Source organism: Macrosteles quadrilineatus, unplaced genomic scaffold (genome assembly GCF_028750875.1).
Source record: "Macrosteles quadrilineatus isolate MER2022 unplaced genomic scaffold, UCM_ALF_1.0 Scaffold_3__2_contigs__length_128488019, whole genome shotgun sequence".
Lineage (NCBI taxonomy): Eukaryota > Metazoa > Arthropoda > Insecta > Hemiptera > Cicadellidae > Macrosteles > Macrosteles quadrilineatus.
In genome coordinates, this window is record NW_026542596.1 from 112446146 (window position 1) to 112462003 (window position 15858).

At 35.9% G+C, this 15858-nt stretch overlaps 1 protein-coding gene across 1 annotated transcript in view; it reads right to left on the minus strand.

The window, feature by feature from the left end:
* LOC128990295 (CXXC-type zinc finger protein 1-like) overlaps window positions 1-15858 on the minus strand; it is a 29523-nt gene that overhangs the window by 10155 nt on the left and 3510 nt on the right. Inside the window, exons 2-5 of the mRNA XM_054412621.1 lie at window positions 15719-15852; window positions 11781-11871; window positions 10695-10860; window positions 9496-9626 (exon numbers count right to left, since the gene is read on the minus strand). Coding sequence (XP_054268596.1) covers window positions 9496-9626; window positions 10695-10860; window positions 11781-11871; window positions 15719-15723 — 393 coding nt within the window. The 5' untranslated portion in view covers window positions 15724-15852. The remainder of the gene's footprint in view (window positions 1-9495; window positions 9627-10694; window positions 10861-11780; window positions 11872-15718; window positions 15853-15858) is intronic.

Consider the following 15858-nt stretch of genomic DNA (forward strand, 5'->3'; position numbering starts at 1 on the left):
ACACCTTACATCTTCTTGAAGGTGTTTGTTTGACTTCATTTGGAGGAATAGGCCTAGGAAAATGTCCCCAAGTTGCTGCCTGGAGCCTCAGAGGTGTTTCTGAGTTGGATGATCGTCCTCTTCGATTGTACGGTGGCAGTTGTCGCGACTCAAACATTTGCTTGACAAACCTCTCCTTGAACTCACTGAACCCCAATTTTTTTCTGGTTAATTTTTTGAACACTACATAAGAGTTAAAAAGGCCAATGTCCATTATGTAAAAGAAGATCTTCTTGTATCCCTTAGCATACCTCCTCATACTAGGAAACGACGCTAATTGCTGATCCTCGCGGTCAATTCCACCCATTGAACGATTATAGTAGATCACTGGTTCTGGCTTTGTTATAATTTCTTGGGTAACTCTGTCTTTCTTGCCAGTTGATCTTTTGTCAGCTTTTTGATGAAAGGTAGACAAAATGCAAACTTGCTTCTTGTCCTGCCACCTTACTGCTAACATATCGTGGCTATAGGCTGTCTCGTAGTCGCCCAACTTAAGTTTACCCTCTTTGAAGCTCTCTGGCATGTTTGATCTCCACCAGTTAGCTGTTCCAATTACATTGAAACCTATTTGCTTAAGTCTATAGAAGAGAAGAGGTGAGGAGTACCAATTATCAATTGTCAGAGTATGTCCTTTTCCTGCCAAATCTTTTGTCATTTCAACGACTATCGCCTCACTCGTTAAAAGCTTTTCCTCCTGTGTAGAATCCCCACTTCCTTCTTCAACCGGTACATTTTCTTTGACTTCAGCTCCAGTATAGATCTTAAATTTAGAACAATAACCACTTCCAGATTCACAACACTTGTAAAACTTTATGCCAAATCTGGCTCTCTTCTTGGGATTAAATTGGACATAGCCCAACCTCCCTCGGAACTTCATAAGACTCTCATCGACAGCTATGTTTTCATCAGGTATGTACAGATGGGAAAACTTCCTGTTCATGTACTCAATAACGTACCTTAACTTCCACAGTTTATCATTCACAGGTTTCCTATTATTGTCTGTAAGGTGGAAAAATGTGGACAGTAGCAAAAAACGGCGGAATGGCATCACTTTACGAAAAAAAGGGGTCTCAGTTACAGCATTAGGCGACCAGTATGATTGTATGGTTCTTTTTTTTACAAGCGACATAAGGACACACAGTGTATAAAAACAAGCCATCTCATCTGCAGTTGTGTCAAACCATTCTGAGTATATAGTTTTTCCTACCCCGCCTGCTTCGTTCTTTTTCTTAATTGTTTCTTTGGCATAATTATTAGTCTCTGTTGCAACATGTTGCCAAAAGTCATTATCAAGAAACGCATTGAAAACATCTAATTCAGAGGGAGCTGAGCCTAAACTTCTAGCCAAACTTGCTCTAACACCAGGACAACCAGTAAAAGGGATTTTATTTATTATATTACTTTCTATGGTACTGGTCCACTGCCAACCCTCCTTTTTCTTCTTTTTTGGTGGAGCTGTATCGTTACTAGTTTGAGTTTTGGACCTTTTAGTAGGCTTAGATGGTTGTGAAATAGCTTTTTTTCCTATAGGCCTACCTCTTCCTCTAGACCTGCCCCTAACAGGTTTACTTTTAGGCCTAGGGTCAGGAAAGCTAGGGTCGTCAGCTTCCTCACTCGGTGTAGGTGAGAGGGCAGGCACGATTGAAGATTCAAGCTGGTCAAATAATTCAGGCCTAATAGGCAAATCTAAATCAGATTGGACATTTGGAGGGGTCATAGGCCTATGCCTGCCACTATCTATATCATTTATAGGCCTAGAGTCAGGGAAACCAGGGTCGTCAGCTTCCTCACTCGGTGTAGGCGAGAGAGAAGGCGCGCTCATACTACCGCGGTATAACCGATCAAGAAACTGGACTGATTTAGGCAATTCTTCATCACGTGATGGAGAAGATACATGCTGATCAAATATTTCAGGCCTACTAGACAAATCTGAATTATATTGGACAGTAAGGGCATCTGGAGGGGTCATAGGCCTAGCATAGCTGCAAGAAGGCTGTTCAAGCAACAACTGGTCACTTTCTAATGGCCTAGGCCTAACACAATTAGTATTATGTTCTGGGGAAACTGTGGTCTCATAATCAATAGGCGTATTAGACTTATTACTCACTTGAATTCTGCTCCCTTCCAAATCATCATCATCACTCCAACCACTCTCCTCAAACAAGTCACAATCACTGTCACTGTCACAATCCCCTATAAGTTTTATGATGTCACTTTCATCTAACTCTTTTCCACATTCATCCACGAATACCAAGTTATTTTGAAGACTCATCGTATTATACAAAAGCTTTTCAATTGAATAATATAGTAAAACAAGATACTGTAGCTCAATCTTTATCACGACGAAGTGAAACACGACATGATAGGCCTAATAACTCAGTCATTATAACGACGAAAAAGTAAAATACTGATAAAAACTTACACTAAGTAAATTCTATAACTTATTTTATAAGATAACTACACTTTTCAATAAAATAATAAAGTAAAACAAGGCTCTAACACAATGTTTACGTCGAAGTAAACACAACAACGTATCAGCTGTGAAACCAGAGTAGACGTCGTCAGCTGCTAAGTTGCACCATTTCAACTTCAGTTTTTTTGCCGATTGGACTGGACTGAGATGACGAAAATATAACCAAAAGAAAGCCTGGAAATCATAGAACAAGAAGCATATGCGATCTATTGGATTTCTGGGGAACTAACTCGGCACAAACAGGTTTTAATAGCGGACGGCGATTCGCCGTCGCTTCACACAATGGCTAACGGGAGCGCGACGGCGGATCGCCGTCGTTGTAAGCGAAGGGGTTAAGTGATGTAAACCAAACTGACACTACACTTTTGATAATGAAATATCACATAAAAAAGTATTTATGGAATTTGTTGTGGTATTTAAGATGAAAATAACAAGCTGCACACAACACTAATGTTTTTATTAGCTGCAACCCATTTAAAGTTCCCAGGATTCACTGAGCGCTGTCAAGAGTTCTTCCTCTGATCGGCAAACCCTTACAAGAACATGGACCAGACTTTAAGTATCCAATTTTAGAGGATTTCATGTTTCAGACAAGGAAGAAAAAAGATGCAAGGAAACTGAAAGTTTTGAAAATGGTTATAAAAAATTAATTAATCATACCTACTTCAATTCAATAATTGGTGTATCCATAAAAAAATATACTTGTAAAAAAAGGTAATACAGGGTTGCCACCATAGTGGGATGATAAAATTCATGCAGAATTCATGGTTTTCATTGGTAGTTTATTCATGGTCGATGCGCTTATACAATTTCAACAGAATTGAGTTTTGCTGATTTCATAAACTGACGTTAAAGAGGCAGTTTTGTGTGTTACTTTTGAATAACCTTTCATACCTAATATACAACTTTTTTTGAGTGATTTTCTGATTTATAAACATTCAATTCAAAGTTGAAAACAAAACAGGTCCAGCTTGTATTATAACTATATGAGATATTGGAGAATTGTAAAATATATTAAGTCTAGGTATAATTAAGTCTTTCCACCGGAGTAAAACAAAAATCCCACTCACCCAGCCAAAAAAGTCCTGTTTTATCCCCCTACATATTTGTCATAAAATGTACATTCTGGTTTATCTTATTCCACAACATACTAAGAATACCCCGCCGCAGCAAACCTGCAGACTAAGCGAATTTCCATATACACAGCTGGAATTCCACTAAATTATTCCCTTAAAATTGTCAGATTTATTTCCTATTTAAACATCATTAATATTAATGAGTACTTAGGTTTGCTGCCACAGGGAAGAAAATAGGGGGTTTTTATTGAAATATTAATAGCTCAGTATGAAGTAAACAAAATTTCAAAATGTCATTAATATATGTGAATACACAAGCAAGCTACAACACTGTATTTATTCTCCATAAGAATAACATGGTAATTTTAAATTTACATTATTTTGCGATTTTTCCGTAACCGTTAGGCATGCAACAATGCATGCTAAATTATTTGTTTTTTTTGAGCTCTACAAAATGGTTTAGAAAGAAATTGCAAAATTTTATGTTTTCAGGGTGAAAACCCTTATGAAAAAGTTTATATATGGCCATATAAAATTTTTTTTATCCGGTTATATTTGGTTTTGGACCAAATACAACCAGATATGATCATATATGGAATCCCCCAGATATGATCATATATGGAATCCTCCATATATGATCATATATGGAATCCTCCATATATGGAATTTTTTAATAAAAAATATATAAATAAATAAAAAAATAACAATTAAACATATTTTTACCTTAAATGGTATAAACTATAAATTAAAACTATAATAAAAATTTTAAATTCAAAAATTTCAAAACAAAATTTTTAAGCATCTGACTGGGAATTGAACCCGGGACTCCGGCGTGAGAGTCTGCCCCCTTAGCCACTACACCACGATTGCTTCATATCATGTGGATGATCAAAACCCATTACGAATAAGAGAAGCTGTATTTGGTCTCGTAAAACAAGATTTTTCTTAGACATTTTATGTCATTTGAAGAATGTTATTATTAATATAGCCTAACTACGTGACATTGATATTTGAGGCTGTTTGATAGCAAAGGTACAATTAATTAATTATTAATATAATATTCTCCTTATTTAGGCCTACTACACTTACAATTTTAAAATTATACGTCAGTTTTAAGATTTTGTTGCGTTATAATAAAATTGTACAATAGATGTATGTACAGGATTTTGTCATCAGGGTTCAAATCTGGATATTTTATTTCTTTACTAATAATTACTTTAAAGGAGAATTGCCTATATTATCTGCCCCCTTACTGTACCACATATCAACTCAATCAGTTAAGTAGTTTGTGCTTGGAGAGCAACAAGAAAATACACAAACTGATAAACTTTAGATTTTTAATATTATAAGAAGTGTTTGGGAGTTTGAGAGTTACATAATCCTAAAGTGGCAACAATCCCTTATAATAATTCCAGTTATTGTCAAAAACTCATTTATAGATGAGCATAAATGGAAAATTATTATTCCATATATGAGTAATTTAATTGCATACCTGGGAGTCATATATGACCATATATAGACCATAATTCCATATATGGAGGATATTTATGGCCATATATGGGCAATATTTTCATATATAAAAAACATGTATGGCCATATATGAACAATAATTTCATATGTAGAAAACATGTATGGCCATATATGGGCAATAATTTCATATATAGAAAACATGTATGGCCATATATGAACAATTATTTCATATATAGAAAACATGTATGGCCATATATGAACAATTATTTCATATATAGAAAACATGTATGGCCATATAAGAACAATTATTTCATATATCGAAAACATGTATGGCCATATATGAACAATAATTCCATATATATACTACATATATGGCCATATATGGACACCACCATATATGGATACAACCACATCTGGCCATATATGCTTCCATATATGCTCATCAAAACCCATATATGGCTTTATAAAACCATATATGGAATTTTGATATGGCCATATATGGCCAGAAATTACTTTTTTATAGGGGAAATTAGAAAAACCCATTTTTACCCCATAAAACCCCCCATAAACCCCTGTTCCCATAGTCCGATCATGCTGGTTCGCGAACTCGTTTGAATAAATGTAGGTTTACACGTTTATACCAAATTTCATCAAAATCGGATGATTTTTGCTCGAGTTATCGCGCTAACGGACACATATACAGGGTGTTCATTTGAAAACTTTCCATATCTGTTGTGTGCAAAGGTAAGGCTTTTAACACTTATTTGTTCTCATTTCCCCCTAATTTGGACATGCCAAATCCAATAAAATTATTTTCAATTTTAAAAAATGCCCCAAAAGGGCCCAATTTGGGGGGTAGGGGTGTTTTTTGAGAAATTTTCAAATGTAAACATGGGTTGTGTGATACATCAATTTAAAGGTCTAATCACCCCGATCATTTTGGTGAAAAAAAAGTTTAATTATCTTTAACCGTATTTACAGGGTGGGTCAAAACGTTTTAAAAAAGGACTTTGAAGTTAAGTACCGTATTACCCTAACTACTGAACGGAACAGCGCCAAATTTCTTTCATAGCTTATTCTTGAGCTACTCTTTAAGATAACTTGTAGTAAGGGCATTTTCCATGTTATTTTCTAATTTTAAAAAAATCTCAAATTTTAAGAATAAAAGAAAGCTGAAAACTCAAAATTCTTAAGTAGCAAGGTATAAAAATTTTCATACCACGTGAAAGGTCCTTTTTTAACAAACATTTTACGTATTTAAGTTTTCTTTCTATCTCTTACCGTTTAAAAATTGCAGTAGAAAAACATAATTTTCTATGGTAAAATTGTAACTAGTTTTCTAATAAAACAGCCAAAATTCGTCTCTAGACACATTAAATGGTGCAATAACTGAAGGAAACAATTCATAATTATTTTTAGGCAGATATGCAAACAAGTCATTACGTTTTACTTTGTGAAAAACAAGTTTTATAGCTGATGAGAAAAACCCAAGCGTGGGCCGCTTTCTGTAGTACCATTGACTAGTCAATGGTAGTACTAATTTCAAAAGTACCATTTCCTGTAGTACCTAATCAAATAAGGCGTAAAATTAAAAAAATAGACTTTATTTTTACTTATTGGTCATAACAAAAGTGTTCCAGGATAACTGTAAAGTGTTTAACAATAGATATCCAGGTATAACCTTGAGTCATATGCCTGTAAATGATTTAGTTAGGAAGTTTTCTGAAACTGGCTCAGTTACCAATGAGAAAAGATCAGGATGAAGGGTCCAAGATGAATTCTGACCCACGTAAAAATAGTCGATCAATTTGTTATGAATCATACTACATCGTTGAACAAAGTGCAATGTGTTTTATTAGAAAACTAGTTATAATTTTACCATAGAAAAATATGTTTTTCCACTGCAATTTTTAAACGGTAAGAGATAGAAAGAAAACTTAAATACGTAAAATGTTTGTTAAAAAAGGACCTTTCTTGTGGTATGAAATTTGTGATACATTGCTATTTAAGAATTTTGAGTTTTCAGCTTTCTTTTATTCTTCAAATTTGAGATTTTTTTAAAATTGGAAAATAACTTGGAAAGAACTCAAGAATAAGCTATGAAAGAAATTTGGCACTGTTCCGTTCAGTATTTAGGGTAATACGGTACTTAACTTCAAAGTCCTTTTTTAAAACGTTTTGACCCACCCTGTAAATACGGTTAAAGATAATTAAACTTTTTTTTCACCAAAATGATCGGGGTGATTAGACCTTTAAATTGATGTATCACACAACCCATGTTTACATTTGAAAATTTCTCAAAAAACACCCCTACCCCCCAAATTGGGCCCTTTTGGGGCATTTTTCAAAATTGAAAATAATTTTATTGGATTTGGCATGTCCAAATTAGGGGGAAATGAGAACAAACAAGTGTTAAAAGCCTTACCTTTGCACACAACAGATATGGAAAGTTTTCAAATGAACACCCTGTATAAATATATATATATATATATTATTATTTTCTTGCATTTTTAGGGCTACTAATATAATAAAATTAAAACATATATAACAAAGTACCCTTTTAGTAATTATTTTATTTTTCATGACGACATGTTTCGGAACTAAGTCCATTGTCAAGTCATTTTTACCATAACCTCATTTTTTTTTTTTTTTTTTTTTTTTTGAAAAAAATGAGGTTATGGTAAAAATTACTTGACAATGGACTTAGTTCCAAAACATGTCGTCATGAAAAATAAAATAATTACTAAAAGGGTACTTTGTTATATATGTTTTAATTTTAATATATATATATATATATATATAATATATGAATTTGAACGGATGGTGTTTTTGGCTTCTGGGGACCTCAAAACGAAAAACTAAATCGGTCCCGGGTCCAGGTCTTACCATGAGACCTATGGTAATAGCTTATTCCCTATATGGGAAATTCGCTAATATGATGGTATTCAAAAAGCTAAAAAAAATCAGGCATCAGAGTCGGAAATTCGGTTTTATTGTGCATACCGTTTCAATTCAGTGCATGGTCTAAAACAACAGTTTTTGTGATTTAAGTCTCCATACCCCTTTTTCATACGCGGGGGGGGGGGAGGGGGGTAGGCCTACTAATGATTTTTCAAACCATGTACAGTCCTCGGGAAGTCTTAGCTGACATCAGCATCTTTGGATGACTTGGAATAAACTAAAGCAATTGTTTTTGATCGTGGAACTTGTAAAATTTAATGGTACTGGTTGAATAATTGTTCCTGATTTTGAAAATTCATGGTCCATAGGAGAAATCCATGCATAATCCATGCCTTTTTTCATGGTCACAAGAATTCATGCATAATTCAAGCTTTTCAAGGTTTTCATGGCTGGTGGCAACCCTGTAATATTTTATAGCACAGCTTATATTATGTGCAGCAGATATTCATTTTCAGTTCCTCATCCCTACCAATGTAGTTGCAATGATGTTTAGTAGGACTGCTGAGGAAAAATAGTATGTTTATCTACAAAGTACAAAGCACATGGAGAACATAAAGCTTGCAGAGGTCATTCCCAAATTCCAACACCTGCGATCCTCCTTGGTTGTCAGGAAGTTACAGGATCAGCTTTAGAACACTTCATTCATTTCATTAGCTTTGCAGCACATTCAACGCCACAATCACATGGAAGGTTCATTACAGATGAAGCCCTGATGATGCATGCTGGAGAATTTCTGTTTGCAGAATCACTCTCAAGAGCAAATAATAATCTCACTTATAGGCCACACTGACCAAATCCCTTTATAAACAAAACAGTAAAATTGGAGATACAATTTCACTAAATCTCAGGAACAACCACAGCAACTTATATTTTAATTATAGCCTATCTTAGATGCAGAAAAAGCACTTAATCACTCCTCTCAAAATACCGCACCCAAGGAATGAAAACTTCAACCAATACTGGAAATGGGCTGAAAATCCTTAACAATGAGGAGCTAGAAAACCATAAAATACACAATAAGAAATGCTTAGATTTAACATCTGAAAAGCTGGAAAAGCAAGAACCAAATTTTTTTTGGTCATCATTAGCTATGTCAAATAACGTCATCGCACGTGCCTCCTGTGATAATACTGGCAGCTGTTTTATTTGTTAATCATATTTTTGTCGTTTATTTGTGTTGTGTGTACCGTTCTACCATTCTTCTACCAACTATCATTCTTAAATGGTATTAATGGATCCAACCAAATATACATGATGATCAGATATTTTTGTCACACCTCATGGACTTCAACAGGCTGAAACTACTAACAAAGGATAACTTGGCAATTTAAAAAATTTAGCTTAAATTCAGTGATCCAGGGCTATTAAGTACTATGACAACAAATTAACTGTCAGCATTTTCTACTTAAACACTGGGCCAAGATAAACTTAAAGGTAGGCCACAATCTGATGAAATGGAAGTATCTAAGAACCTACCTCTTTGTTATTGTGGAATTGTTGTATAAGGCGCTTTTTGAAAAACATTCTTCCATCTTTATTTCCACACTCTTCGTTTTGAAGACAATTACTACACTGACCACAACAAAAATCTCGCTTTCTCTCGTAGGCTGAAATGAACAGATTATTAAATTTTCTTGCCCTGATATTCTTGAAATTCTTTGTACTGTTTTTAACATAGGCTACTGACTAAAAAAACACCGTGGGAGGAAAAACATGAATTCTGAGGTTAATAATTTTCATACTGATCTGTAGTCGAACAGTTTTAACCTCAATAGTTAAGGTATCTTAGACCTTTTTCTGATCAATGGCCAAGAGGTCTCTGGCCAGAAGGCTGATTATTAGATTTTAGTGAATTTTCCAAATAGGGAATAAGCTAATTACCGTAGGCCTCATGGTAAGACATAGACCCGGGACCCATTTACTTTTTTGTTTTGAGGTCCCCATAGGAGGAAAACACCACCCCTTCAAATATATATATTTGAATTTCCGTCATAATATACAGGTGGAAAAAAAGTCCCGGGACAGTTTTAAATATTTCAAAAAGTGATAAAGATATAGCTTTAAAACTTGATACACAGTTCCGGGGCAATAACATCTTTTTAACACATTATTTAGCTATACACTACCTCCTCAGGGGACGGTCCGCTAGGAGTCAGAAGAAAATCTTAAATGTAAGCATAGGTTGATATGCACATCAAATTAAAGGTCTTTGATAGTAAAATACAATGACTCAAATCCGAACTCAAACGGTCTATCGAGCCAAAAATGGCAGCCGTTTAAAGATTTCTTAAATATGCCATTTTGAATCTTTGAGCGGCTGCCATTTTTTTTTCAGTGGTTCTTTTGAGCTAAAATTTGCGGCATTGTATTTTACTAATAAAGACCTTTAATTCGATGTGCATATCGACCTATGGATAGGCTACGTCTTTGATTTTCTTCTGACTTCTAGCGGGCCGTCCCTCTGAGAAGGTATGTGTATAACAATGCAAATTCAATGCATCTTAGAATATCCATGTAAAAAAAATTGCCAGTAGTTAAATTTGCATAACTGAATTATGTATTTTTATTTTCTTTAATTTATCAAAATTCTCTTACTAAACAGTTCAGTAAGCCTGTAGGAGTAATTTCAAGTAACTTAAATGGAAAGTATATTTTTATAAACCCTTTGGACTTACATGTTGTCACAACGTTCTGCTGAATATTCTTAATTTCATTTTCTTTATTTTTCTTGGGAAATGATTTTGTAATTTTCTTGTTTGGCTTTGTGGTTTTCTTGTGTGATTTTTTAGTTTTGGTCTCTGTGAAAAACACAACTTTTAAGTTGTATGTTCTACAGCAATCCTGGAAAAAGAAAGGGTATTTTGAAATCACTATGACCTTCCTTAATAAACACAATTGTGTAAACTGCAAAGTTACTTTAAACACTTATATAAAAAAAGAACTTATTTAACTTAAACTAGCTGTTACCCACCGGCTTCCCCCGTTTGACTTTATAAGTATTAATAAAATTATTGATTGGTTAAAAAAGTTAAGGTGAAATAAACAAAACAGAATTCAGTACCGGTACGGTAATACAAACAAATAAGTACAGCTGAGGTATTTTTAACATTAGGTAGCCTACATGGAAAGTTCCCTTTAGAATAGAATTACGACCTTAAAGGGCAATTTATGAAATAATGGATAGTTTTGCGCAAGGTTTCTCGTCATAACGAAAATTTCAAGTACCTATAGGGTTTATGGGGGTGTGACTTGTAGTTTTCTGAAAAGTTCATGGGTACTTTGGGCTCTATATATACAGTAGATACAATGAAAACATATGGATTCTACCTCAAAATAAAAGGTTAGTGAGTAGGAGTCAGGGGAAACGTTTGGCGACAAATATAGGGGAAACGTTTGGCGACAAATATAATCAGAATCACCTATAGATTGGGTGTATCCACGATTATTTTAATAAATTAGTTGATTTATTTATTTCCAAATCAGGAAAGAGTTTTAAAAGTTTTATTCTAAATCATAACAGCACTTAACAGAATAACAATGGATGATGTGTTTATATGATGTGTTTAAGGTGAATAATATTTAAAATCGGTGTGAATTTGCTTCAACCCCAAGAACCTATCCTTTGGATATTGTGGTGAGCAACAGCTCAATCAAATTAAAACATGTGCCAATAAAAGTTTGGGCAAATCCAGTGTATTTGGCAAAAAGAATTTGACATTTAACTACTTACGGTCTGTGATGGATTAATTAAGTATACTTACAAAGCAATACCACTTCTTTATCTGTTGGGCGTCCGCTTCATCAAGACCAATACACTCGCCATGAAACCACCCATCACACTTTTCACAACCTCTGAAATCATTCTTGAAAATATCAACAATCTTGATCTTGAATTGAGATCAGCTGTTTGCTACCTATTGTTAATATTTTAATTTGTTTATAATTTGGATCATATTTATTGGTTACTAGTGCACCTGTTGTTCGAATTCGAGCAATTGCAAAGTATTCCAGGAGTTATTTCAAAATGAATAACAGTCATAATTTCTGATTACTCAAAAGAGTCAACTCAAAAATAATGTAATCAATCACTCCACTACAGTTATCTGAAAAGGAACACTTTTGTGTGTATCATGTGTTTACTATGAACAGCTGTAATTAATACAAATTAATTGTCTGTTAGACAAAGTATTTTCTCCATAAGATTTTGATAGCCTGTGGGGCAAAGCCTGAGAAATTTTAATTGTTGAGTTGGTAAAAGGGGGCGTCTACACAAAAAATACTTAATTTTGACACATTGTTTGTAAAAATCCGTCCATTATTAACGGAGGGGTAGTGTTTCGTAGAAATCGCCTTCACGTATTATATATAAGGATTCCAGTTGTCATTGCAAAAAAATCACTAGGTTACTCAGTATTTTTGTTCTGATGTGAATGTTGTAGGCATACTTTTATTTTATTTTTGTGTGTTTTTCTGCCAGTGGCATTTTTTTTTTACGTTTTGAAAGGGAACGGTCCAAACCCTGGTCTTGTTACTATCTAACATCAACCTTTTTGTTAGATAGCATCATTAATTCATAGCCCAATGACAAATGAAATCTAGGTCTGGAAATGATCTTGCATGGATTCGAACCAACAACCTTCAAATTTGAAGGCGATCACAATCACCACTCGGCTACCCAGACAATTAAAGTAAAAGCATTAAAATACTGTCATTTAATTAACCTAATTGTTTCAATTTCCATGTTCAATTAATTACTGTACAGTACCGTATTCACAAGGTGATTCGTGAGATGTTCCTTCCCCCGTAAAATGTTTGAAAAAGTTAGCCTTCCATAACACAATTTTAATGCAGTCTTTGATATTAAATATCATAACAAGGTTATGTTGATAACCTCTTTAAATCTTGGTAGAAATAAATAAATAATATTTAAAACAAAAACTTAATAAAGAAAGGAAGGCTACATTTTTCCATTTCTCTTCTGCTCATTCCGTTATGTTCAATGTTGATTCATTATAAATACGGATGATTTTTTCCCTAATAAATAAAACATATATGTAATAAAAAGGCTAAAATAATAAAAACGGTAATAATCAAAACCATATAAGGTAACATTTGATACATTTTACAGTTTTTCAGATAGTAATTTAAGGTGAGTAACGGTATTGTTTTTTTTTTTAAACCAAACAAAACAATTTAAAATAGTTATGTTTAATTCATAGTAAAATCACAAAATAAAAATACACATAACCTACGGTAAGTTTAACTTGTTTATAAGTGATCAGTCTTATTCCCAGTTCTCAATTATTGCCATACATCTGCTTTTCTTTTGGGAAAAACAGTATTACTTTATCAACATCATTGTCCCTGTTTTTTAATATAAGTTATTGGCTAAAGCTAGGCCATTGAGTCGAGATTCTCCCATCGTGCTCCTAAGGCCCCGTTTATGCACTAAGAGCGGGCCCGCTCCCACTGTGAAAATTTTGTCAAAATTGTGCAAGCGATAGCGGTAGCGGTTGGTCAAAGGTGAATGGAAGGGGGGCACAGTCTTGCCAACTCAAACTCTGCCAAATAATACAGAATACAGAATACAGAGTACTTTATTCATAAGCATCAAGCACAGAATGGTGTCAATACATTTTTTTTTTTTTTTTTACATGAACAGATTTTTAGTGTAACCGTAGATGGGGTCTTGCACGGGCCGTAAACTCCTCAAGGCTGTAAATTGGGTAGTCAGCAAGCCAATTCCGAATTCGCCTTCTCAACGTTGTAGGTGAGCCCTCTTTGACAATCTGGGGAAGAAGGTTGAAGAACCTCGCTCCAGCATACGAAGGCTTCTTCGAGAAGAGTGATGTTCTGTGGGAGGGCAGATGGAAGTCCTCGTTGTGCCTCGTATCATAACTGTGGAAGGCAACATGCTTCGACGAAGAGACCTTAATTGTGTAGGAAATTGCCTCCAAGATGTAGATCGAGACTGCGGTGAGTATGCGTAAGCTACGGAAGGTTTCTCTGCAGCTTTCTCTTGGTTGAAGACCGACCATTATTCGCATTGCTTCTTTCTGGAGCACCAAAACTCGTTCCAGGTTTTCTTGTGATGATCCACCCCAAAAGATGATCCCGTACCTGAGGTGGGATTCAAACAAAGCATGGTAGCATGTTCGATAGTTTCGGAGGTACTGACGGATCGAACCCTCCTTAAAGCAAATTTTGCAGAGCTTAGTTTTAGGCAGAGTGCGTCAACGTGTTGATTCCAAGTAAGTTTTTGGTCTAAAACGACTCCCAAATGCTTGGTAAAAGTGCACGTTTGGATGTTAGGAGGGCCAGAGACTTGGTTTTGTAGTCTTCCTATGATGAGCTGGGTAGTTTTATCTTCGTTGAAGACCAAATCATTGTTATCACAATAGTCCTGAGCCAGGTTTAGGGCGATGAAACTATCCACTTCTAATTCTTCTGCTGTCTTCTTGCAGGTCAACAGGACGGTGTCGTCAGCAAACATTACCGCTTTACAGAACGTATTAACATGGCTTGGGAAATCAGCCATAACAGTTCAACTCAACTACAGCAATAATTAACTCAACTATTTGTCCTAAGTGCAAGTGCGCGTGGGTCAAGCGTGGGGCAGTTGGCAACCCTGCCTGCAACCGCTCCCGCCGTGCATAAACAGTCTCATTTGACTCAATGTAGTTGAAAACCGCTCTATCCCAAGCAACCGCTGCGATTTCTAACTACATAGCGGTCGAATTAGAAGCCGCAGCAGGAGGTCAACCGCTACCGCTATCGCTCTTCGTGCATAAACAGCCCCATTTAACTCAATGGTGTTAGAAATCGCTCCCGCTGTCGCTACCGCTCCCGCTGTCGCTACCGCTCCCGCTGTCGCTACCGCTCCCACTGTCGCTACCGCTCCCGCTGTCGCTACCGCTCCCGCTGTCGCTACCGCTCCCGCTGTCGCTACCGCTCCCGCTGTCGCTCCCGCTACCGCTCCCGCTGTCGCTCCCGCTACCGCTCCCGCTGTCGCTGCCGCTCCCGCTGTTGCTACCGCTCCCGCTGTCGCTACCGCTATCGCTCTTCGTGCATAAACTGCCCCATTCAACTCAATGGTGTTAGAAATCGCTCCCGCTGTCGCTACCGCTCCCGCTGTCGCTACCGCTCCCGCTGTCGCTACCGCTCCCGCTCTTGGTGCATAAACGGGGCCTAAGGTAGATCTTTAATCGCCTCAAAACAGAAAAACTTCTCCCTGGCATTGCAGTGGTTACTGGCATAGTACCCAACATTTGTACTTGCACTGCTGTCAGGGGGAAAAAGAAAAGTCAAGCCTTTTGAGAGCTTTGGCAGGGGTTGACGGAATTTTCAAAACATCATCTTTCCACTTGCCTCTCCATAGCTTTATTTCCGACTTGAGTAATGTGAGTGGAGCTACACTGATAAGTGTGACTCGTATATTTTGGCTGCCTCCAGCTCAGATTGGAAGGGATTAAACCTTCCAAAGGTAGTATTTATAAAGGTATATAAGTTGAGGAGCCCAAGGCTCGTTTCATCTGGTGTGAGTTTAAGAGTCCAAGCGGGAGGGGGGCTAAAGCCTATTGGCCTAAATGGTACATCCGCCACTGATCTTAACACCACTAGCTAATAAATTAATAACTTAGGCCTACACAACAGTACCGTAGACGATGAATTTGTTTAAAATAATGGACTCATTACTCACATCATGAACTTGGATACATCTGTTGATTGGCACAAACAATAGACTGTCTGTTCTTTTTCTTGGCGTAGCTTGAGTAAAGTGTCTAACTTGGTTTTACGTTCAGGCAAGTCAAATCTCTTACAAATTTCTTCTATCTGAAA